General features: G+C 41.5%; 1 protein-coding gene across 1 annotated transcript; it reads left to right on the top strand.

The window, feature by feature from the left end:
* Window positions 1-20: 20 nt before the first annotated feature.
* FNTA (farnesyltransferase, CAAX box, alpha) lies at window positions 21-23,609 on the top strand. The gene is made up of 9 exons (XM_038746447.1): window positions 21-232; window positions 6,877-6,962; window positions 8,180-8,294; window positions 10,997-11,101; window positions 14,139-14,265; window positions 16,506-16,654; window positions 18,124-18,186; window positions 21,897-22,068; window positions 22,927-23,609. The coding sequence occupies exons 1-9, from the start codon at window positions 54-56 to the stop codon at window positions 23,047-23,049; spliced, it is 1,119 nt and encodes a 372-aa protein (XP_038602375.1). The 5' UTR covers window positions 21-53; the 3' UTR covers window positions 23,050-23,609.
* Window positions 23,610-23,646: the final 37 nt, after the last annotated feature.

The following is a 23,646-nucleotide window of genomic DNA, read 5'->3' as shown; positions in this document are numbered from 1 at the left end:
GGGAAGGGGAAGGGGCTCGTCGTCCTCGTCGTCCCGGGCTGAGGCGAGGAGGCATGGCGGCCGCCGCCGGGCCCCCGCTGCCCGACCGCCGCCACCATGAGGAGGAGGAGGAGGAAGAAGAAGAGGAAGAGGAAGCGTTGGGCGAACAAGAGGCCGAGCTGGGAGAAGCGGAGGGCTTCCCCATGGACTACGGAATGATGCGCCTCCATTCGCCCACCTACGTGCCGTACAGGTACAGCCGCCCCCCCGTCACACACACACACACACACACACACACACACACACACACACGGCCCCCCCCCACGTGCCGTACAGGTATGGCCGCGCCCCCCTCACACACACACACACACACACACACACCCCGGCCCCCCCGACGTGCCGTACAGGTACAGCCTCCCTCCCCTCACACACACACACACACACACACACACACACACACACACACACACAGACCGGCCCAAACCGGCCCCGACCGGCTGCAGGCGGCTGCTGTGGGCCGGTCCTGGCTCGGGGCCCCTCAGGCCGGGCCAAGCCCTCCTCCGCTCCGCCCACCCTCAGCCAGCCAGCCAGCCAGCCGGGTATATATATATATATATGTTTGTACACATTTATTCCCCTATTCATTTATTTGACTTGTACATATTTATTCTATTTATTTTATTGTGTTAATATGTTTTATTCTGTTGTCTGTCTCCCCCTCCTTCCTCTCCCCCTCCTCCCCCTCCGCCTTACCTCCTTCCCCTCCCCACACCACCTGTATAGGTTTGTACATATTCATTACCCTATTTATTCATTTTACTTGTACATATTTATTCTATTTATTTTATTGTGTTAATATGTTTTATTCTGTTGTCTGTCTCCCCCTCCTTCCTCTCCCCCTCCGCCTTACGTCCTTCCCCTCCCCACAGCACCTGTATATATGTTTGTACTGATTCATTACCTTATTTATTCATTTTACTTGTACATATTTATTCTATTTATTTTGTGTTAATATGTTTTATTCTGTTGTCTGTCTCCCCCTCCTTCCTCTCCCCCTCCTCCCCCTCCGCCTTACCTCCTTCCCCTCCCCACACCACCTGTATATGTTTGTACAGATTTATTGCCCTATTCATTTATTTTACTTGTACGTATTCTATTTATTTTATTGTGTTAATATGTTTTATTCTGTTGCCTGTCTCCCCCAGGGGGGGAGACTCTCCCTCCTTCCTCTCCCCCTCCTCCCCCCCTTACCTCCTTCCCCTCCCCACAGCACCTGTATATATGTATATATGTTTGTACGTATTTATTACTCTATTCATTTTACTTGTACATATTTATTCTATTTATTTTATTTTGTTAATATGTTTTATTCTACTGTTTGTCTCCCGCGGGGGGGAGACTCCCCCTCCGCCTTACATCCTTCCCCTCCCCACACCACCTGTATATATGTTTGTACGTAATTATTACTCTATTTTACTTGTACATATTTATTCTATTTATTTTGTTTTGTCAATATGTTTTGTTCTGTTGTCTGTCTCCCCCGGGGCGGGGGGAGACTCCCCCTCCTTTCTCTCCCCCTCCTACCCCTCCCCATCCCCCCTGCCTTACCTCCTTCTCCTCCCCACACCACCTGTGTATATGTTTGTACGTATTTATTACTCTTTATTTATTTTACTTGTACATATTTATTCTATTTATTTTATTTTGTTAGTATGTTTTGTTGTGTCTCCCCCGGGGGGGGGGGATTCCCCTTCTTCCTCTCCCCCTCCTCCCCCTTCCCATCCCCCCTGACTTGCCTCCTTCCCCTCCCCACACCACCTCTATATATGTTTGTACGTATTTATTACTCTATTTATTTATTTTACTTGTACATATCTATTCTATTTATTTTATTTTGTTAATACGTTTTGTTCTGTTGTCAGTCTCCCCCTTCTAGACTGTGAGCCCGCTGTTGGGTAGGGGCCGTCTCTATATGTTGCCAACTTGTACTTCCCAAGCACCTAGTACAGTGCTCTGCCCACAGTAAGCGCTCAATAAATGTGATTGAATGAATGAATGAATGACCGTCTCTATATGTTGCCAACTTGTACTCCCCAAGCGCCTAGTACACTGCTCTGCACACAGTAAGCGCTCAGTAAATACGATTGAATGAATGAATGACCGTCTCTATATGTTGCCAACTTGTACTTCCCAAGCGCCTAGTACAGTGCTCTGCACACAGTAAGCGCTCAATAAATACGACTGAATGAATGAATGATGCCTGTTTACTTTTTTAATGCCTGTCTCCCCCGTTCTAGACTGTGAGCCGTTTGTGGGCAGGGATTGTCTCTCTCTGTTGCTGAATTGTACTTTCCAAGCTCTAAGTACAGTGCTCTGCACATAGTAAGCGCTCAATAATACTGTTGAATGAATGAACCAGCTAACAGGGTGGAGGGGTGATAATAATAATAGTATTTAAACGATTACTGTGTGCCGGCACCGCACTAAGCGCTGCGGTGGATACGAGATCAGTGGGTTGGACTCAATCCCTGGCCCACATGGGGCTCCCTGTTCGAGGGTGGGGGAGAACGGGTATCGAACCCCCATTTTGCAGGGGAGAAAACTGATGTACAAAGTCAGATGAGTTGCCCAAGGTCAAACAGCTGCGGCGGTAGGATTCGAACCCTGGTCTTCTACCAGGTTGGTGCTTTTTCCACCAAGCCACAGGATGGTTCCCTTTCCGGGGTGGATGGCTGGTGCCCGGGGGGGTTTCCCCCTGGATTGGGGGTGTTCAGAACAGAATTGAGAATGAGACCTTGCTGTGGGAGCTTTAGGCAGCTTTTTTTAAATTTTATCTTTTTTACAACTCCTGGTTAGAGGTAGGAGAGAAGTCAAGATGCACGGTCAAAGATGTCAGGTTGACCTGGCAGGAGGCAGAATTGGGATAGAGGGGAGGTGGGAGAACAGGGAAGGCCAGGCAGTGCCACCCACCAGCGGATGGTCGTTCATTCATTGTCGTATTTATTGAGCACTTAATGTGGGCAGAGCACTGTACTGAGTGCTTGGGCGATTATAATACAACAATAAGCAGACACATTCCTTGCCCACAATGAGTGTTTAGCCTAGAGGGGGGAGACAGACATCAATACAAATAAATAAATTGCAGATATATATATATATATATATATATATATATCCCCCGTCTTACCTCCTTCCCTTCCCCACAGCACCTGTATATATGTGTATAGAGAGAGGCAGCGTGGCTCAGTGGAAATAGCAAGGGCTTTGGAGTCAGAGGTCTATGGGTTCAAATCCCGGCTCTGCCATTTGTCAGCTGTGTGACTTTGGGCAAGTCACTTCACTTCTCTGTGCCTCAGTTACCTCATCTGTCAAATGGGGATTAAGACTGGGAGCCCACCGTGGGACAACCTGATCACCTTGTAACCTCCCCAGCGCTTAGAACAGTGCTTTGCACATAGTAAGTGCTTAATAAATGCCATTATTATTATTATTATTATATGTGTTTGTACATGTTTATTACTCTATTCTACTTGTACATATCTATTCTATTTATTTTATTTTGTTGATATGTTTGGTTTTGTTCTCTGTCTCCCCCTTCTAGACTGTGAACCCACTGTTGGGTAGGGACTGTCTCTATATGTTGCCAACTTGTACTTCCCAAGCGCTTAGTACAGTGCTCTGCACACAGTAAACGCTGCTCAATAAATACGATTGATTGATTGATTGATTGATAAGTGCAATGGATGGTCGAGGTCCCCCCCACCCCGCTCTTAGGCCATGAAGTTCCACAGACGCACAAGGTCTCCTTCCACTGTGTTTTCTCCCATATTGTGGGGGCTTAATTTATCAGTGCCTCAGTCTCCTCATCTATATAATGGGGATTAAATACCAGCTCTCCCTCCTGATTGGACTGGAAGCCCCAGATGGGACACGGACTCTGGGTGACCTGATTCTCACATCTCTCCTAGTATTTAGTCCAGTACTTAATGCACAGTAAGTATGCAACAGATGTTACAAGTAGACTAAGCTCCATGTGGTCAGAGAATGTTTCTGTTATGTTGTTATACTGTACTCTCCCAAGCGCTTAGTACAGTGCTCTGCACACAGTAAATGCTCAATAAATAGGATTGATTATTATCATTACCACCATCTACTTGCCCGTATCCCTGCCACAGCTGGCAGGCTAACCTGGGCACCCAATTTCCTCAATTAGATTGCTTTTTTTTTTCCTCAAGGAGTGGACTTTCATCAGTACCCCAGTATCATTTAATGGAGATTGACTATATGGACTATCAATATAATTCTAATACCTGGATTTGAGTGTCTTACCTTTCTGCTAATCTCTGGATTTGATCACCTGGGATGCTGCAAATACAAATCTGTTGGATAATGCAACTGGGATTTATGTGCCTAGGCATTGGTTTGCTGAGTTCTAGAACATAGTCTTTAAAGTTTTTTTTTATATGGTGCTTTTATTGACTGATTTGGCTATCTGGGCTGGGAGGAGTCCATAGGTAGATCAGTCAATTGTATCCATTGAGCCTATACTGTGTGCAGAACACTGTACTAAAGCACTTGGGAGAGTACAGTATAATAGTAGACATGTTCCCTTCCCACAACGAACTTACAGTCCAAATTTTAGACTGTACCTTTATATATTTATATATTTATTCCCCCTCTCCATCCCCCCCATCTTACCTCCTTCCCTTCCCCACAGCACCTGTACATATGTATATATGGTTGTACATATTTATTACCCTATTTATTTATTTATTTATTTATTTATTTTGCTTGTACATTTCTATCCTATTTATTTTATTTTGTTGGTATGTTTGGTTCTGTTCTCTGTCTCCCCCTTTTAGACTGTGAGCCCACTGTTGGGTAGGGACTGTCTCTATGTGTTGCCAATTTGTACTTCCCAAGCGCTTAGTACAGTGCTCTGCACATAGTAAGCGCTCAATAAATACGATTGATTGATTGATATATAGACAGTGCCTTTTCAGTCATTTTTTTATGGTATTTGTTAAGCGCTTACTATATGCAGGCACTGCACTAAGCACTGTGGTAGATACAGGATAATCAGGTTGGACACAGGCCATATTCCACATGTGGCTCACCGCCTTAATCCCCATTTTACAGATGAGGTAACTGAGGCACAGAGAAGTTAAGTGACTTGCCTGAGGTCACACAGCAGACTAGTTGTGGAGCCAGGATTAGAACCCAGGACCTCCTGACTCCGAGGCCTGTGCTGTGTCCGCTAGGCCACACTGCTTCACAAGTGTCTTCTGAATCGCAACCCCTAAACAGTCAGGTTAAAACTATTCCGGAAAAAAAGGATAAATTAGGTCTCTGATACCGTTTTATTATAGAGAAAGTTAGTGACCTTTTAAAAGCTAAGGCTTCCCTTCAAGAATTGAAAGCAGAGCCCCTGGATCCTATTTTGCATAAATAGCCAGTCTGAACTAACTCTAGGGCAAAGTTAAGTCAGTTCCTCCTAGAGCACAGCTAAATAAGCGTATTAGAAGCTTGCATATCAGTAGAAATTTGTAGATGTTAGTGAACATCATTCAATAAAAGAGGCAGATTACCTACTTAGCACTTCCCTTAATCCAAAACATATCACACATTAGAATTCTGTACGCCAAATCACCTATGCACTTTAAATTTCCCCTACTTGAGGAAGTGCTCCTCTTCCTCAGTATCCTTTTAAGAGAGTTTATCACATGATTTTCCCCCACATTTCATATCTGCTTTATCCCTGTCATTGCATCCTCCACTTTCTCACATTCCTTATGCTCAGGGGACAGTTTCAGGATTCATGGGGGATGGGGGGGTGTCTGATAACATCACCAATATTGGCTGAGCGTAGAAAGATTTCAGGTGATCATTGGATGGGAATGAGGGAAAACCTCTGTACATGGGGCCCCTGATTCACACAAACCCAAAGCAAGGTCAAAGTTAGTGGACCCTGAAGATCCAGTCATCCACACCCCCTTGTCCTCAAGTAACCTTCATCCAGTGGGTGGCTACGTATGTGTGTTTGCACGTGCACAATATGTAGTGAGTCAATTTTCTATCATTCTGATTTTTAAAAGCCCTAGTGAATTATCATTTGGAATAAGAAGCACAGTATATGCATTAGCAGACTAGAATCTGAAGACAGTGATTTTAAATTAAGGCAAGAAAAGTCCTAGTGAATTATCATTTGGAATAAGAAACACAGTATGTGCGTTAGCAGACTAGAATCTGAAAACAATGATTTTAAATTAAGGCAAGAAAAGTCCTAGTGAATTATCATTTGGAATAAGAAACACAGTATATGCATTAGCAGACTAGAATCCGAAAACAATGATTTTACATTGAGGCAAGAAAAGTCCTAGTGAATTATCTTTTGGAATAAGAAACACAGTATATGCATTAGCAGACTAGAACCCGAAAGCAATGATTTTAAATTAAGGCAAGAAAAGTCCTAGTGAATTATCTTTTGGAATAAGAAACACGGTATATAAATTAGCAGACTAGATTCTGCAAACAAGGATTTTGAATTGAGGCAAGATTGGTGGTAATCTTATTGTACTGCATTTTTTAGTGGCTTTTGTAGTATGCATCTGGCCTCAAAAAATACTATCCCTCTGTTAAAACTCTAAATTTGGAATGTCCTGGTATGGCAGTTTTCATTTAAGTTGAGCTTGAGAACAATAACTGTATAACCCTCTTATTTAAAGAGAGTAGTCAGGATGAGCAGAGTGTTTCATTTTGGAATGTAATGCGGTTGAAATGAAGGTGAATGTGGAAAAGTCCCTGACATTCTTTAATTAAACTAATACTATAGTCTTTTTTTTTCTCTTATCTATGTGTCTGTCTTCAAGCACTGAAAAGAAAAATGTGTATTTACAGGAGCAGAGCAGAATGGGCTGATATAGAGCCGGTACCCCAGAATGATGGGCCAAATCCCGTGGTCCAGATCATCTATAGTGCCAAATGTAAGTTGGAGGGTGGAACCGTATGGCGAGGTGTGAGACTCACTCAGACTTAGCCAAAAAATTGCCATTTATCCGTTTTTCTTATGTGCCACCTTTGGTGTCAGATTGTTTTCCCATTAAAGAAAAATTGAGGAATGGACATCAGTCTTCTTCCTGCCTCTTCTGTATTTCTTCTCACTATTGATCCTATGTTAATAATTAATTATGGTACTTGTTAAGCACTTAATATGTTCTGAGCACCTGAGTTAATCAGGTCAGATACAGTGCCTGTCCCACAGAGGGCTCCCAGTCTGAGTACACATAGGGAATGGAAGTATTATATTAGTCCTGCTATTAGGGTAAGGTAGATGTGTGGACCTGGGAAATGAGGTCAGGGGGAGAGAATCAGGAAGGGCAAATTCTTTGTTTGGTTTTGTGTGGATATGTGTGTGTGTGTTTAAGGCCAATTGGGTGTGGAAGGTGGGCAAGTTAAAAAAAAAAAAAGAAAAATTGACCTGATGACAGCTGATTGCAGTAGGGAACTTTTTTACTGAAAAGAGCCACAACACCAATCTTTCACTGTCTTTGTTGGTAACTTGAAAAGGAGAACACCTTGTCTTTTATTTTTATTAGCAACTTAGCATTGATGTAATATTTTTTAAATGGCATTTGTTTAGCGCTTACTATGTTCTAGGCACTGAACTGAGCACTGGGGTAGGTAATGATAATAATAATAATAATGGTACTTGTTAAGCGCTTACTATGTGCAAAGCACTGTTCTAAGCGCTGTGGGGATACAAGGTGATCAGGTTGTCCCACCTGGGGCTCACAGTCTTAATCCTCATTTTCCAGATGAGGGAACTGAGGCACAGAGAAGTTAAGTGACTTGCCCAAAGTCACACAGCTGGCAGTTGGCAGATCCGGGATTTGAACCCATGACCTCTGACTCCAAAGCCAAAGTAATCGTGTTGGACACAGTTCATGTGGGGCTCAGAGTCATAATCCCTGTTTTACAGATGAGGTAACTGAGGCACAGAGAAGTTAGGTAATATGACCTTGCCCAAGGTCACACAGCAGACAAGTGGCAGAGCAGGGGTTAGAAGCCAGGCCCTCTGATTCCCAGTGTTCTTTCCACTAAGCCATGCTGCTTCTCTGTGGTGACAAGCAATGCAAGTTTTGAGTTACTGACTTTACACGGATCATTTCTAATGCTTTTGTTTCAACTACTCTTTTCGCAGTTAAGGATGTTTATGATTATTTTCGAGCAGTTCTGAAATTGGATGAAAGAAGTGAACGGGCTTTTAAATTAACTGGTGATGCCATTGAGTTGAATGCCGCGAATTATACTGTGTGGTAAGCCATTTAATTATTTTTCTCTGTCAACTAGCTAGCACATACGGATTGATCTTTCAGTAGCAGAGTTTGTCTTTTTGTACCTCTAACATGTACTGTACTCCCTAACCAGTTTTAAAGTTCACTGTGTCATTTGATCAGATTTACTGAGCACTTACTGTGTGCAGAACATTGTACTAAGCCCTTGGGAGAGTAAGCCCTTCTTCTAAGGGCTTCTCTAAGCCCTTAGAGAAGCAGCGTGGCGCGGTGGAAAGAGCCCGGGCATTGGAGTCAGAGGTCACGGGTTCGTATCCCGACTCCACCACATGTCTTCTGTGTGATCTTGGGCAAGTCACTTAACTCAGTTAAGTGCCTCAGTTACCTCATCTGGAAAATGGGGATTAAGACTGTGAGCCCCACGTGGGACAACCTGATCACCCTGTATCCTCCCCAGCGCTTAGAACAGTGCTTTGCACATAGTAAGCGCTTAACAAATGCCAGTTATTATTATTATTACAGTGTAACAATAAAGAGACAGATTCCCTGCCCTGGTGAGATTACAGTCTAGAGGTTCTTGCTTGGCTTCGGGTAAAATTGACCCAACTTAAGTGGTGCCTGATTTTCCCCGGTGCCAGTTCTTGCTTGCCCTTTACCGCTGAGTTCAGTGACTGAATCTCAACACACACCGGTCTCTGAATGAAAGCCGCACAGCACAGCGCACACCCGCACCAGCACCACTCAAGTCGAGAGTGCAGAGCACTTTTTGGCCGGAGCCCCTGAGCGTTCAGGAACTTGAGACCGCCCAGGGTTCAGGGAACGTGTCTACCAACTCTGTTGTACACTCCCAAGTGCTCAGCGTGGTGCTCTTTCCCACAGTGAGTGCTCAATAAATACCATTGATGATGATGCAGACCATTTTCCTGCCTCAGGTAGCTTGTGGACAGGCAGTAACAGTTCCAGTCAGGCTTTTCCTCTCCCGCTTCCCCCAAGATGATTATAGACTGGGGCTTCCCCTAAACCCCCACAGAACCTGATGTGTTCCAAAAGTGCATAGATCCAGATGAGAAGAGAAGACAGCAAACAGTATTTCTGACATTCCCCTTCTCAAAATGTTAAAATGTGAATAACTAGGTTGTGCAACCTGCTGCCTTCCAGGGCTGAAGTTTTCTTAGCTTCCCAGACTGTGAGCCCACTGTTGGGTAGGGACTGTCTCTATATGTTGCCAACTTGTACTTCCCAAGCGCTTAGTACAGTGCTCTGCACACAGTAAGCGCTCAGTAAATACAATTGATTGATTGATTGACTTGAGGCCACTGGCGTTACTGGGTCTTGGCATTTTTATGAACTTTTACAGAAGGTTCTAGAGTGTGAGCTCCTTACAGGCGGTGAACGTGTTTGCTAATTCTGCTGTATTGTACTCTCCCAAGCGCTTAGTACAGTGCTCTGCACACAGTAAGCACTCAATAAATACTATTGATTGATTGATTGATTGACTTGAGGCCACTGGCGTTACTGGGTCTTGGCATTTTTATGAACTCTTACAGAAGGTTCTAGGCTGTGAGCTCCTTACGGGCGGAGAACGTGTCTGCTAATTCTGCTGTATTGTACTCTCCCAAGCGCTTAGTACAGTGCTCTGCACGTAGTAAGCACTCAATAAATACCATTGACTGATTGAAGGTTGGTGTTAGCCATGACACAGAATATTTAGTAAAGAGTTCTGTTATAAAATAGTACTACTTTTTAATGAACATTCTTTCCTGAAGGGTCTAGAAAATACCCCCTTGTAATTCACTGGAAGGCGTTTTAGTTGTAATGGAATCTGCAGGAGCAATGTTTTGTGCCTACTTATAGTGGGACTTACCATCAGGGTAAGAATTAGTAATCATGGTATATGTTAAGCGCTTACTATGCGTCAAGCACTGCTTTAGGGCTGGGGAAGACGTTGATCAGGTTGGACACGGTCCGTGTCCCACTTGGACTCACAGTCTAGTAGGATAGAGAACAATTGTTGAATCCGTATTTTAGAATTGAAGAAATTGAAGTACAGAGCAGTTGACTTGCCCAGGATCACACAGCAAGTGGCAGAGGCTGAATTAGAACCCAGGTCCTCTGACTCCAAAGCCCAGCCTTTTTCTACTAGGCTTCTCTGCTTCCCAGTATGTATCTGAAGGATGAATAAGCAAGTGAAACAGACACAGCTCCTTCCCCTTAAACAGGAAAAAAAGCACAAATAAAACAAAAATCTTACAGCGATCACGGTAGCCTCCGCTACTCGCAGGTTGGGAAATGCATATTTTGTGCTGGTCTCAATCAAACAATCAATGATATTTATTGAGCATTTACTGTGTGCAGAGAACTGTACTAAGCACTTGGGGGAGTACACTACAACATCGGTAGTAGACATGATCCTTGCTCACCAGGAGGTCTCATGTAAAAAAAAAAAAAAAAAGCCTTTGAAAAACTGGTTGATTTGTTTTCTAAAATAAACATTTAAGGTACACTACAACACAACCACATTAGGTAAGGTTTTTAAGGCTTAAGTCAATTTTCTCTTATTTTAACTTAAAGTTTAGGACAAATTTTACAGATTATTAAATGGGTAAGCCATTTAAATAGTGTTGGTCTTAGCTCGCCAAAATGTTTGAGATCAAAAGCTTATAACTCTAGGCCAACTGTATTGAAACATTGAAATATCTATAACTTGTATTTTCTGTTGTTACTAGGCATTTCCGGAGAGTCCTCTTAGAGTCACTGCAAAAGGATCTAAATGAGGAAATGAACTATATTACCGCCATCATTGAAGAGCAGCCCAAGAATTATCAAGTTTGGTAAAAATACATTTTTTTGCACTCTTTAGACTCCATAGTGTTTCAATTTTCAAAAGCTTAATTGTCTTTCCTGTCCCGGTTTGTTTCATTCAACTTTTAACAATGAAATTATATTTACTTAAAAGTTCTGTAGAAACTTCCTTAAAGCTTCAAAGCAGAGTGGTATTTTTTGTTATATAAACACAGCTCTAGAGCCCTATTCTAGTTTCAGCTGAGAAAACAGTTACAAAATGAACAATTTAATTTTTTTCCTTGTTACTGTTATGGGCGTAAACTAGATCTGTAGCATCCTCTAATGTGGTGGGTGACAACTCATTTGCAGACTTTCTCTCCAGTCGCTCACTTTTATACACACAAGCAGTTGGTTTGAAAGCCTGTTTTTCTTTTATTGACTCGAATAAAGAAATATGTCAGCGAATCAAAAAGAAAAGTGAGAGAAACAAAACATTAAACTAGAAATCTTTTTCTGTTGTTGCTCAGTTATTAGATTTTTGAAAAAAAATCACCCACATTTTCCCGCCACTTCCAACTACTCCACTTGAAGAAATATAGTGATAGTTTTTTTTTAGTTTTTAGCTATCTTCCAATAGAGATGAGGAAACCACATGTGTTCTTGGTTTCATGAAAGATCTTGCTAGTAAACAGTGATATTTTAAACAGCTTCTGGATTGTGTACCTAATTCTCCCTAGTCTTGGGGACAGCAGCTCAAAATGGGTTTGTTTTGGGGTTTATTTTTTTTTCCACCAGAAGCTTCCCATACATTAAGCTTTTCATGATTTTTATTATGTTCCAAAAGTGCAATAGATTTTTCCTTTGGGACCTTGTACACTCACAATATACATTAGGTAGAATGGCTCTGAAACACTAAAGGGTATGTGGCAGTTGACAATAGCTTGCCAGATCTTATGACTATTTAATAAACCCCAGCGGATTTATGATCGTCTGTGATCTGTGTACAAAATGTATGTTTGAAGCGAAGACTCAGAAGGTAGAAGGAAAGAAACTGCAGAGGGTCAAGAGGTATTTGTGTGATGTGTGTGGTGGGAGTAAAATACCCGAATGTAAATTTGATGTACAGAACGAAGGGAATGGATAGGAAGCAGGGTGAAGGAATTGAGTTGAAGGTTAAAGAGGAATTGGACGTGCTGTCAAGAGAACTAGGCCCCACTCTAGGTGCCCCGGCATCACTTAATACCAAAGTATAATAATAATAATAATAATGGCATTTATTAAGCGCTTACTATGTGCAAAGCACTGTTCTATAAGTATTATTATAAGTAGTATTATTAATACCATAATCAGTAGTATTTATTGAGTGCTCTCTGTGTGCCCAGCACCATACTAGGTGCTTGGGAGAGAACTTACACTAGAGTTGGTAGACGTAATAATAATAATAATAATGATGGCATTTGTTAAGCGCTTACTAGGTGCAGAGCACTGTTCTAAGCGCTGGGGGTGGATACAAGGTGATCAAGCTGTCCCACATGGGGCTCACAGTCTTAATCCCCATTTTACAGATGAGGGAACGGAGGCTCAGAGAAGTTAAGTGACTTGCCCAAGGTCACACAGCAGACATGTGGCAGAGCCGGGATTCGAAGCCATGACCTCTGACTCCGAAGTCCGTGCTCTTCTCCACTGAGCCTCATATCCCGTAGCCACGAGGGGTTCACAGTCTAGTCAGGGGACAGACATCATTGAAATAAATTCCTGATGGGGGAATGGAAGAGTGCGAGGATATGTACTTAAGGGCTGGGGTGGGCGGGTAGGGGACGAATATTAAATTCTTGAGATCCAAGTGCATAGGCAAAATGGAAAGAGGATGAATGGGAAGAATAAGGGCCTGGTCAGGGAAGCCCTCCCGTAAACTGCTAATGTGTCTGTGGAAAAACCTGTGTCCTCAGTGGCTCAGACTGACAGCAGTCTGGGGATGGTCCAGGTTGGAACCTCGCAAACCTAGCGTGTTCTGCAGAGCTGTACAAAGACAAGTTTTTCAACAAGCTGCCAAATAGAGTATCACTTGTTTAGGAAGCGTTCAGAGGCCAAATTGTCACCGTCAGCATGTAGGGAAGGAGAGTGACTCTCAAAGCCACTTCCCTCCTCCGCTGAACCACTCTCTGCCAGTATGGATCTTCTGATATACCTGTATATATGTATATATGGTTGTACATATTTATTACTCTATTTATTTATTTATTTATTTATTTTACTTGTACATTTCTATCCTATTTATTTTATTTTGTTGGTATGTTTGGTTCTGTTGTCTGTCTCCCCCTTTTAGACTGTGAGCCCACTGTTGGGTAGGGACTGTCTCTATGTGTTGCCAATTTGTACTTCCCAAGCGCTTAGTACAGTGCTCTGCACATAGTAAGCGCTCAATAAATACGATTGATTGATTGATTGATTCTGATCTGGGTGGACACATGAGGCTCACCGCCTTAATCCTCATTTTACAGATGAAGTAACTGAGGCACAGAGGAGTGAAATGACTCGCCCAAGGTCACACACAGCAGACAAGTGACAAACATGGGATTAGAACTCTCTAAGCCACTTCCCTCCACAGCTGAACCGCTCTCTGCCAATATGGATCTTTTGATCTGGTTGGACACATGAGGCTCACCGCCTTAATCCTCATTTTACAGATGAAGTAACTGAGGCACAGAGGAGTGAAATGATTTGCCCAAGGTCACACACAGCAGACAAGTGACAAACCTGGGATTAGAACCCACATCGTTCTGACTGCCAGGCCTGTGCTTTATTAGGCCACGCTGTTTCTCTATCCCTTTCTGACCCCATCTTATAGACACCTTATCTGATATTTACCGGGTATTTGCAAGCACTTCATGTGGTATTACATAGCCTTAAAACTACAGTAAGGACTTGATCAACCACATACTTGTTGAATAACACAGAATTGTAAATAACCGTATGTGGAAAGACTGCTTCTCCTAGGGTGCAGCCAGGGTAAAGATGGTTGGACTGTTTGAGCGTATTTTGTGTTCTTTTCAAATAAAACACCTCCTTCTCTTCTGGGTTTAGGCATCACAGGCGGGTGCTGGTGGAATGGCTGAATGATCCTTCTCAGGAACTTGAGTTTGTTGCTGACATTCTCAGTCAGGATGCAAAGAATTACCATGCCTGGCAGCACCGACAGTGGGTCATTCAGGTAGTGTTTTCTCTGATACTAGATGATTTTTCTCATTTTTTAACGCTCGTAATGATTGTGGTGTCTTTTAAGCACTTATGTGCCACTTCCTGCACCAAGCACTTGTGTGGGTATAATATTAGCGGATCGGATGCAATCTGAACTTTAATCATTTTTCATTCAACTAACATGTGAAGTGTGCTGTTTTGGGAATATCTGTTAACTGAATGATCTGGCTGTTTTGCATGTAATGCTAGGTATTATTATTATTACCATCAGTGGAATGTATTGAGTGCTTACCATCTGCACAGCACTGTGCTAAGTGCTTGGGAGAGTACAATACAATTGAGTTGGTAGACATTCTCTGGCTGCAGTGAGCTTAAACTTGGACTGTTATTTAAATTTTACAGTCTGTGCAATCTATACAGTCAGTGACTAAAAGAATAACTCTAATATCTAAGGGTCCCTTTGAAGAAACATTTGTGCTAAATATATTTTTAGACGTGTTTTTAGTGATAGTTTTTTCCTTGAACTTGTAGTATAAATGTGGTAAGTATACAGGGGGACAAAATGGGTAGTTTTTGCATACATTTAACATACCGGTATCGTTTTAGAAAGGTTTACCTTCCAGTGATTATATTGCATTTCACTTCTACCCTTGAGTTAAAATCAAAGCTCAGTATAAATGGGAGTGTATAGGTGCAGCTTCCACCCTGGGAATTTATTTATTGTTTCGTACATTGAAAGGACTGACATTTTTGCATTCTTTCTAGGAAATGCTGCTTCTGGAAAAAAAGTTTTGTTTTTTCTTACAATATTCTTGAGGTTGAATATAATTTAGCAATTGCCATTTTGAGTAATTTAGTAATGTCTTTTTAAAGGGTTAGAATTAGAATGCCTCAAAAGATGGCATAATAACATGTCATTTTAAGCCAGATCTGGTCCATCTGAAAGAGCGACGTGACCTAAGGTATAGAGCACAGCCCTGTGAATCAGAGGACCTGGTTTCTAATCCCAGTTCTGCTGCGTCCCTGCTCTGGGACCTTGGGCAAGTCACTTAACTTCTGTCTGTTACCTCATCTGTAAAATGGGGATTCAATCCCCGTTCTCCCTCCTACTTAGATTGGGTCAAGGACTGTGTGACCTGCTTATCCTGTGTCTTCCCCAGTGCTTAGAACAGTGCAGAGAAGCAGAATGGCATAGAGGATAGAGCCCAGGCCTGGGAATCAGAAGGGCATGGCATCTAATGCCAGCTCCACCACTTGTCTGCTGTGTGACCACGGGCACGTCACTTCACTTCTCTGGGCCTCAGTTCTCAGTTACCTCATCCTCTTCAATGGGGATTGAGACTGTGAGCCCTTCCTGGGACAGAGGCTGTGTCCAACCCAATTTGCTTGTATCCACCCCAGTGCTTAATACAGGGCCTGGCACTTAGTAAGTGCCTAACAAATGTCAGTATTATTACTATTATTGACATACAGTAAGTGCTTAACAAACACCACAGTTATTATCATTCTTATTATCTGGCCCAGTGTTCATTCTGACATCCTGTCGGTTATTGCCGTGTCCTCTAAAAACCCAAACTTTTCCCATTTTATCCTGAACTTCCCCTCCAGTGATCCATCTTTAGTACCAAATTCAAACCCCGTCTTAGACCTACTGATATATTCCAACTTCCTTGAATAAAAAAATTATTTGTTTGCCAGCCACTGAGTGAAGAATCATTTCCTTTTGTTTTGAACCTACCAACTTCAAACTTCACAGTGTCCCTCATCCTTAGAACAGTGCCTTGCACATAGTAAGCACTTAATAAATGCCATTATTATTATTATTATTATCCTGGGACTTGGTGACTAATGAATAATTCTATATGCCTGGGCTACACTTCTTAGGATTTTATGTAGGCAGGGGTTGTGTCTACCAACTGTGTTGTATTGTGCTCTCCCAAGCACTTAGTGCTCTGCACACAGTAAGCACTTGGTAATTGATTCATTTAGTGTGTATCCTCTTAGCCTGAGTCTTTCTTACCTGAAAAATCCTCATCTTTTCAAGCAGTCCTCATGTGGAAGCTTCTCTATCCCCTGATCATTTTGGTTGCCCTTCTCTGCACTTTTTGCAGCTCTCTTAAGTCAATAAAGTAAGCATGGTATTTTTACCAGGTCCAAACTAACGCCGCTTGCATTAGGGAGTATACAGTCTGTTGATTTTATCGACCTTCTGACGTGCACATAAAAACCTACAATTTTTATTTTCTCTTTTAGAAGTTCAAGCTTTGGGATAATGAGTTGGAGTATGTAGACCACCTTCTGAAAGAGGATGTGAGAAATAATTCTGTTTGGAACCAAAGACACTTTGTAATTTCTAATACATCAGGTTACAACGATCCTGCTGTCCTGGAGAAAGAAGTCCAGTTAGTACTGCAGTTTTCTCCTGTTTTTGTAGTCCCTCTGATTCTTGAGTTGCTGTCATGAGCGAAGGAAGTAGATCTTTCTAGGTGCAAGAAAGATGTTGCCATTCATTATTGGCACAGATTATGTGCTGGTAATAATTGCCAATGTGCCATTGGCTAATGTAGGGTTTCAGACCAAAATCTGAGCAGGAAAAAAAAATTTCAAAGTAGTCTAAAATCCTTAGCCATACTGACATATTGTAAGATAGCAAAGGCATTCCGACTTAGCATTTAATTTCCTTTTACATTTCTGTAATGAATCCATAATGGTGGTTAACCAACCCTTCCTTAATTGTGTGAATTGTTCGTTTTCTATCAGATCAGACTTGAAATATTTTAAGTTATGAAAAAGTTTAATGTTTGTAAATGAAATGCATCTTTTTAAAGCATAATTTGCTCGTACTTATAATTTAAGAACTTAGGTGTGCAACTAATTTGGATTCAATAGTTCCCAAGTAGAAAAACCTGGCTTAGGTTAATATAATAAAAACTGTCCATATTTCCTGTCCAGATTTCTTGATTCATCATCTAGGATCAGTGCTTTAAGTCAGATCACTCAAATTCCAAGGCAAGAAAGGAAATTAAATTTAAGACCTTCAGAAAGACAGATCTTTATTGAAAATATTGCAAGATTGGCAGAAAGTCTCAATTCCTCAGAAAACCTCTTGAAGGCCTTTGCCATAATCCTGTGTGAAAATTTTTGTATGACTTACATAACATGTTTTTTCTCTTGTTTGTATACAAATACTGCTGTATACTGATTAACACACTTGGTTCCATTAAAATAGTGTTCAGTGAAAGACTACTAAGTTGAAATATAGTTTCCCATAGGGATCCAAAAAACTGATCAAAATAACATGATTAAAATGGTAAAAAAGAAATATAGCTACATGATCAAATAGCCATGTAAAAGTGTACCTCAAAATGTTCCAGTAAAGTTTGAATTACATTTTTGTGGGTACCTATGTAAATTCAGTATTTCATTTAAATGTTGTTTCTCACCTATTTGGGGGGAAAAAAGGTCATCCTGTCCTAATAGGTACTCCCATATCTATGCTAAATAGATTTGTCATTATTTTTGCTAAATTGAAATGGTTTTTAATCACTTCTCTAAAGTCGGTTAAAATATTTCAGAGTGCGGGGAAAAAGACATGCTTAAGCCAAGGTGAATTTTGCAGCATATCCAGAGTGCTGTAGGGGAAATAGTAGATTATAAAGCAGAGTGACAGTAAAGGTATATAAGGGATGAAATGACCAAAATGGTTATTAATGAAGTCTGTCTAACTGTGGCCAGTTTTTGGCAGAATTACAGTAGTCTGAGAAGTCACTAATCTATCTTGGAAGTAGGTCAACCTGCTTTAATCCCCCCTGTGCTAATGTAATGTACTTTTACATTATACTTAACCACTGTTTTTTTTTTTCCCTTTCAGATATACTCTAGAAATGATAAAGACAGCACCACATAATGAAAGTGCTTGGAATTATTTAAAAGGGTAGGGAATTTTTGATAAGGGCTTTGAGAGGGGTGAGAGGTGATTTCAATTTTCTGTTTAGTAAGGATAATTACACCTGTGCCATTTTTTAATTTTACGGTTTTGCAGATTTACCCCGTAAATGTTTAAATATCAAACTCACTTTGGATACTGGTGTTCGATTTTTGATAAATGTCAGGCTAACTCTTGGGATCCACCGTAAAGTGCAATAGGGAGAGTATGATAAGTGACCCCCCCGATCAATCGATGGTATTTAATGATTGCTTACTGTATGCGGAGAAGTGCACTTGGGGAAGTACAGTATAACAGAGTTTGTAGGCACGATCCCAGTTTACAGTCTCAAAGGGGAGATAGACATCAAAACAGATTACAGATAGGTGAAAGAGTAGAGCATAAAAATCTCATTTTAGCAATTGTTTCAGTTTCTTTCCTAGCCAAACTTTTTTCCAGAACTTTTACCAATAGTAAAACGGATTTGGCTTGTTTCGTCTCCTTTATATCCCCACCCTTACTTCTAGTGAGATTGCTAGCAAGTCATGAAATGCCCCCAAAATAACCAGCTAGACAGAGAAGAGACAGAAGGCCTGGCTCACCCATTATCATTAATAACTATTGAGCTCCTCTTTTGGGCAGAACACATATCCTAGATGTTGCCCCACAAATTTAATCCGGGCCTGATAAATTACAGTTGACTCTTAAGGGTTCTCAGCTTTGGACCCTTCACCTGGGTTTTTGTTTATCATAGACTCTTTTGAGAGTTTTCAGCCCTGTCCCCAAGAAACAGGGATGTATACTCTTGTATTTATTTTTGGGTGTGTCTTTCTAGCATTCTTTTGATATTAACATTGACTTTCCTTCAGGTATGCCTAGTTTTCGTATAATATGGAGGTTGTATTCTTGTAAAACTCAGCTTTTTAGACAACTTGTGCTGTAGTTCTTACCCATTCTGGTGTTGCATAAAGGAGTACAAACTGTTTTTTCTAACAGCAGTGTACTCTGTACACCAAATGAGCTCGTGTTTTCCACAAACATTCCCTAATGGGCAGGGAACGTGTCTACCAACTTTGTTGTACAGTACTCTCCCAGGCGCTTAGTACAGTGCTGTCCACGCAGTAAGTTCTCAATGATACCACTGATTATTATTGATTAATGACATTTCAACCAAAATGAGCAGTTATAACAAGCGTTAAGAATCGAGCCTACGCATAAGAACACCCAACGTTATATGAAATTTAGTGTACTCTGCCATTTTAATGTGATAATCTGCATGACAAGAGGGGAAAACAAGGAATCGTTTTAAATTCTCAACTGTTAACTTTACATTTCTGCAGTAGTAGTGGTGAAGAGATTGGTAGGTTGTCATTATAAACTATTTTTATCATTTGCAAACCTGCACTAGCTCCCCCTGAATTGTTAGTAGGGAACAAAAGTGAGGGAGGAAGTGTACCCAGAACTGCAATATACCATGGGCGGGATATTTTGGGAGCATATACTTTTCACTTTCAGTCCGCTAGCTAGCTAACCCTGACTCTAGACAACAAGAAGGGAAATCGCACTATTAGAATTAGACAGTGAAGGATGAAATTGAAGGTGAAGTTCAAAATATCTTTTGAACCTTCTAATCAATTGGTGGTATTTATTGAGTACTTACCTTGTTCAGAGCACTGTAGTAAACACTTGGGAGAGTATAATACAACACAGATGGTTGGTGCTTGCAGTTTAGAGGGGGAGACAGACATTAAAATAAATTGTGGATATAGACATAAGTGCTTTGGGGCTGACACTGGGGTGACTATCAAGTGCTTAAAGGGTACAGATCCAAGTTTATAGGTGATTCAGAAGGGAGAGGGAGTAGGGGAAATTCATTCATTCATTTATTCATTCAATCGTATGTATCGAGTGCTTAGTGTGTACTAAGCGCTTGGGAAGTACAAGTTGGCAATATATAGAGATAGTCCCTACCCAAAAGTGGGCTCACAGTCTGGAAGGGGGAGGCAGACAACGAAACAAAACATGTTGACAGGTGTCAAGTCATCAGAATAAATAGAAATAAAACTAGATGCACATCATTAAGAAAATAAATAGAATAGTAAATATGTACAAGTATAATAGAGTAATAAATCTGTACAAACATATATACAGGTGCTGTGGGGAAGGGAAGGAGGTAGGGCGGGGGAATGGGGAGGAGGAGAGGAAAGGTTGGGGGGCTCAGTCTGGGAAATGAGAGCTTGGTCAGGGAAGGCCTCATGGAGATGATGTGATTTTAATAAGACTTTGAAGCAGAGAGAGTGGTGGTCTGTCATTTGAAGGGGGAGGATGTGGGCAAGGGGTTGGTGAGATTGAGGTACAGTGAGCAGAGTGGTGTTAAGAGGAGCAAAGCAAGCAAGTAGAGTTGTAGTCGGAAATCAGCAAGGAGGGAGTGAGCTTTAGAGCAAGTGGTAAGAATTTCTGTTTGCTCTGAAGGTGGATGGACAACCGCTCAGGGTCTCGAGGAGTGGGGAGACGTGGACTGAACTTCTCTTAGAAAAATGATCCGGCCAGCAGAGTGAAGTTTGGACTGGAGTGGGGAGAGACAGGAGGCAGGGAACTCAGCGAGGAAGCTGATGTGTAGTAGTTGTGGTGGGATAGGAGAAATATTTGCTTGGATCAGCGTGGTAGCAGTTTGAATGGAGAGGATGGGGTGGATTTTAGTGATATTGGGAAGGGAAAACTGACAGGATTTCACAACCACTTGAATATGTGGGTTGAATGAAAGATGAGTCAGGGATAGCGCCATTATGGGGGTGTGAAACAGAGGATAGTGGTGTTATCTACAGTGATGGGAAAGATGGGGAGGAAAGTTTGGATGGAAAGATGAGGAATTCTGTGATCAACTTTTAAAGAATCAACTTTTCTGTACCAACTTTTTTATTTTGAGGGCGGGAATGGAAAGGATGCAGGCCTTTTAAAGGGGAAGCGTAGGAGATGGGCTTTGAAGAGTAAAGACCCGTTTGGGGTCTTTTTAGCTCTGTTTGGAAACTCAGCTCTTTCAGGTCTTACTCAAAACCTGTCAAGTTTGGTTGGAAATGTAGGAGGAGCAAAGCCAGAATTCTAGCTCAGAAACCTATAGAGGTACGGACACCAAGTTTCCTCCTCTGCTAGAAACCTATAGTTATAATAACTGTGGTATTCGTTAATTGCTTACTATGTGCCAAGCACTGGACTAAGCACAAGATAATCAGGTTGGACATTGTCCCCGCATGGGGCTCAGAGTTTAAGGGGGGTAGAGAACAGGTATTTAATCTCCATTTTACAAAAAGATGAGGAAAGTGCGGCACAAAAATGTTAAATGACTTGTCCAAGGTCACACAGCAGGCAAATGGCAGAGTTAGGATTAGAACCCAGTTCCTTTGGCTCCCAGGCCTGGGCTCTTTCCACTACTTGGCCACTGTGTTTCCTCAAGCAAATTACCATAGGAGCAGGGGTCTCTGTCCCTGCCATGGAGTTGGCCCCTCTGCTTAGGATGTAGGGAAGGACTCAGTGCCTATTAATTTGTTCTTTCCTCAAGAACTAATTTATTCTTTCTGCCTCATCTTTAAAGCTACCCAACAAACCTCACGTGCCCATGTACTCTATTTTGTGGGTGATCTTATCAGTAGCCTTAAATTTTAAGCAAAGCCTAAACTCGACCTCCTCTTCTTCATCCCAATTCTAAACTTTCTCTTCTGCAGGATTTTGCAGGACCGTGGCCTTTCCAAGTATCCCAATCTGTTGGAGCAGTTGCTAGGGTTACAGCCAAGCCACAGCTCTCCCTACCTGATTGCCTTCCTTGTGGATCTGTATGAAGACATGCTAGAAAACCAGTGTGGGGACAAGGAAGATACACTAAGTAAAGCATTAGAGGTAAGGGGAAGGGGTTTTTATTGCTCTAATACCTTGAGTGTGACAGTTTTAAAATGCTTCACAAATGCTAATTAAGCCTCACTTCGCCCTGGTGGGAAAGTTAGGTTTTGATTTCCCACTGATATAAAGTTATAGCTTCGATCAATCAATCAAGCAATCGAGATAGAGAACTAAGAGTACTTCTCAAACATTTATCATGAGTTAAGAAAAACAACAACCTTCCAGCTGAAATTGATGGGATTGAATATATTGGCTGTTTTAAAGCAGATCCACAATTCTAAATCCCTGTAATAAATGAAGAGTGGTGCTTTGGGTTGTTTTTTTGTTTTTGTTTTTTCTCTCCCCCTTCTCATTTTTCTTTCCAGTCCTGAGGGTTGGTAGCACTAAATCATTTATTAGCTCTTAGAGAAAGAGACACCATAAAATCAGAGGGAACTTGTTTTAAAGTGGGTAAATTTAGCACCTTGTTTAGCACCTTTAGCAGACTTGTTCCGATCCTTGCTTAAGGCAGAATTCGAGCCTCCAAATTAACAGCATAAGGGTCTGGTTCTCCTCTTTTTTTTTCCCTTCCCCATTAAAAGAGGAACAGGCTACACCCCAATACTTTTACTACCAATGGGCCAGGGATGTAAGGAAAGTAAAAACTGTTAAGCAAGCTCAGATTCCCCCCCCCTAATGGTATGGGAACATTTTAATGTGGAACATTTTAATGTGCAACATTAAAGCTCTCCCAATGTGAAGAGAAGCAGAGAGACGGCCTTAGTGGCCTTGTTAAAGAAATACTAAAAAGTCACAATTGTTCAGTAAGTTAAATGAAACACTTTCCTCATGTAATGTTTTTTTCTTCTTTGTTTCTAGTTATGTGAAATTCTAGCTAAAGAAAAGGACATTATAAGAAAGGAATACTGGAGATATATTGGAAGATCCCTTCAGAGCAAACACAGCACAGAGAGGAACCCGCCAACAAATCAACAGCAATAACAGGATCAAGAAGATTGCATTGTGATGTTTTTACTTTGAAAAGTGACTCAGAGAAGGGAAGTATGTGGTTTAAAACTAGAGTTGTCATTCCCTTCTGCCTTCGTGGTGTGACAGAGACACGCATTGCACCAGTATTGCTTCTAACAGGAACTAATAGCAAAATTTGCATTGTGATAAAATATTGGCACTGCTGCTTCTCAAGCTGCAGGCAATTAATTTGGCTGTCTTTGAGATATAATAGTCCCTTTAAAAAGTACTGGATGAAGGAGTTGTTTCTTAACAAGTAAATCTACATTTACAATCTCAATTCTAAAGCCCTAAGCCCATCCCATACTACCCAACTCCTTTCTAAAACAATATGTTTAAGATTCCAAAATAACCCCCTAATGACCGAAGGTAACTTATATTTAAAGCAACTGAAATTTAGATTCTGTAAGCAAGGAATACAATTTTTGCCTTACCTTAGAGCCACCATGCCTCACTGACAATATCTTGCTATTACTGTAGCCAACTAATGCCAACAGAATGGTTTTGTAATAAAACCGTAGGTGTGTCTAAAACAAGGGGTGTTGCAGCGTGATCTTTCTTTTCTCTACG

This window comes from Tachyglossus aculeatus, chromosome 5, assembly GCF_015852505.1.
Source record: "Tachyglossus aculeatus isolate mTacAcu1 chromosome 5, mTacAcu1.pri, whole genome shotgun sequence".
In the NCBI taxonomy this organism is placed as follows: domain Eukaryota; kingdom Metazoa; phylum Chordata; class Mammalia; order Monotremata; family Tachyglossidae; genus Tachyglossus; species Tachyglossus aculeatus.
Note: the sequence above shows the minus strand (reverse complement) of the source record. Positions and strands in the feature narration are given on the sequence as shown.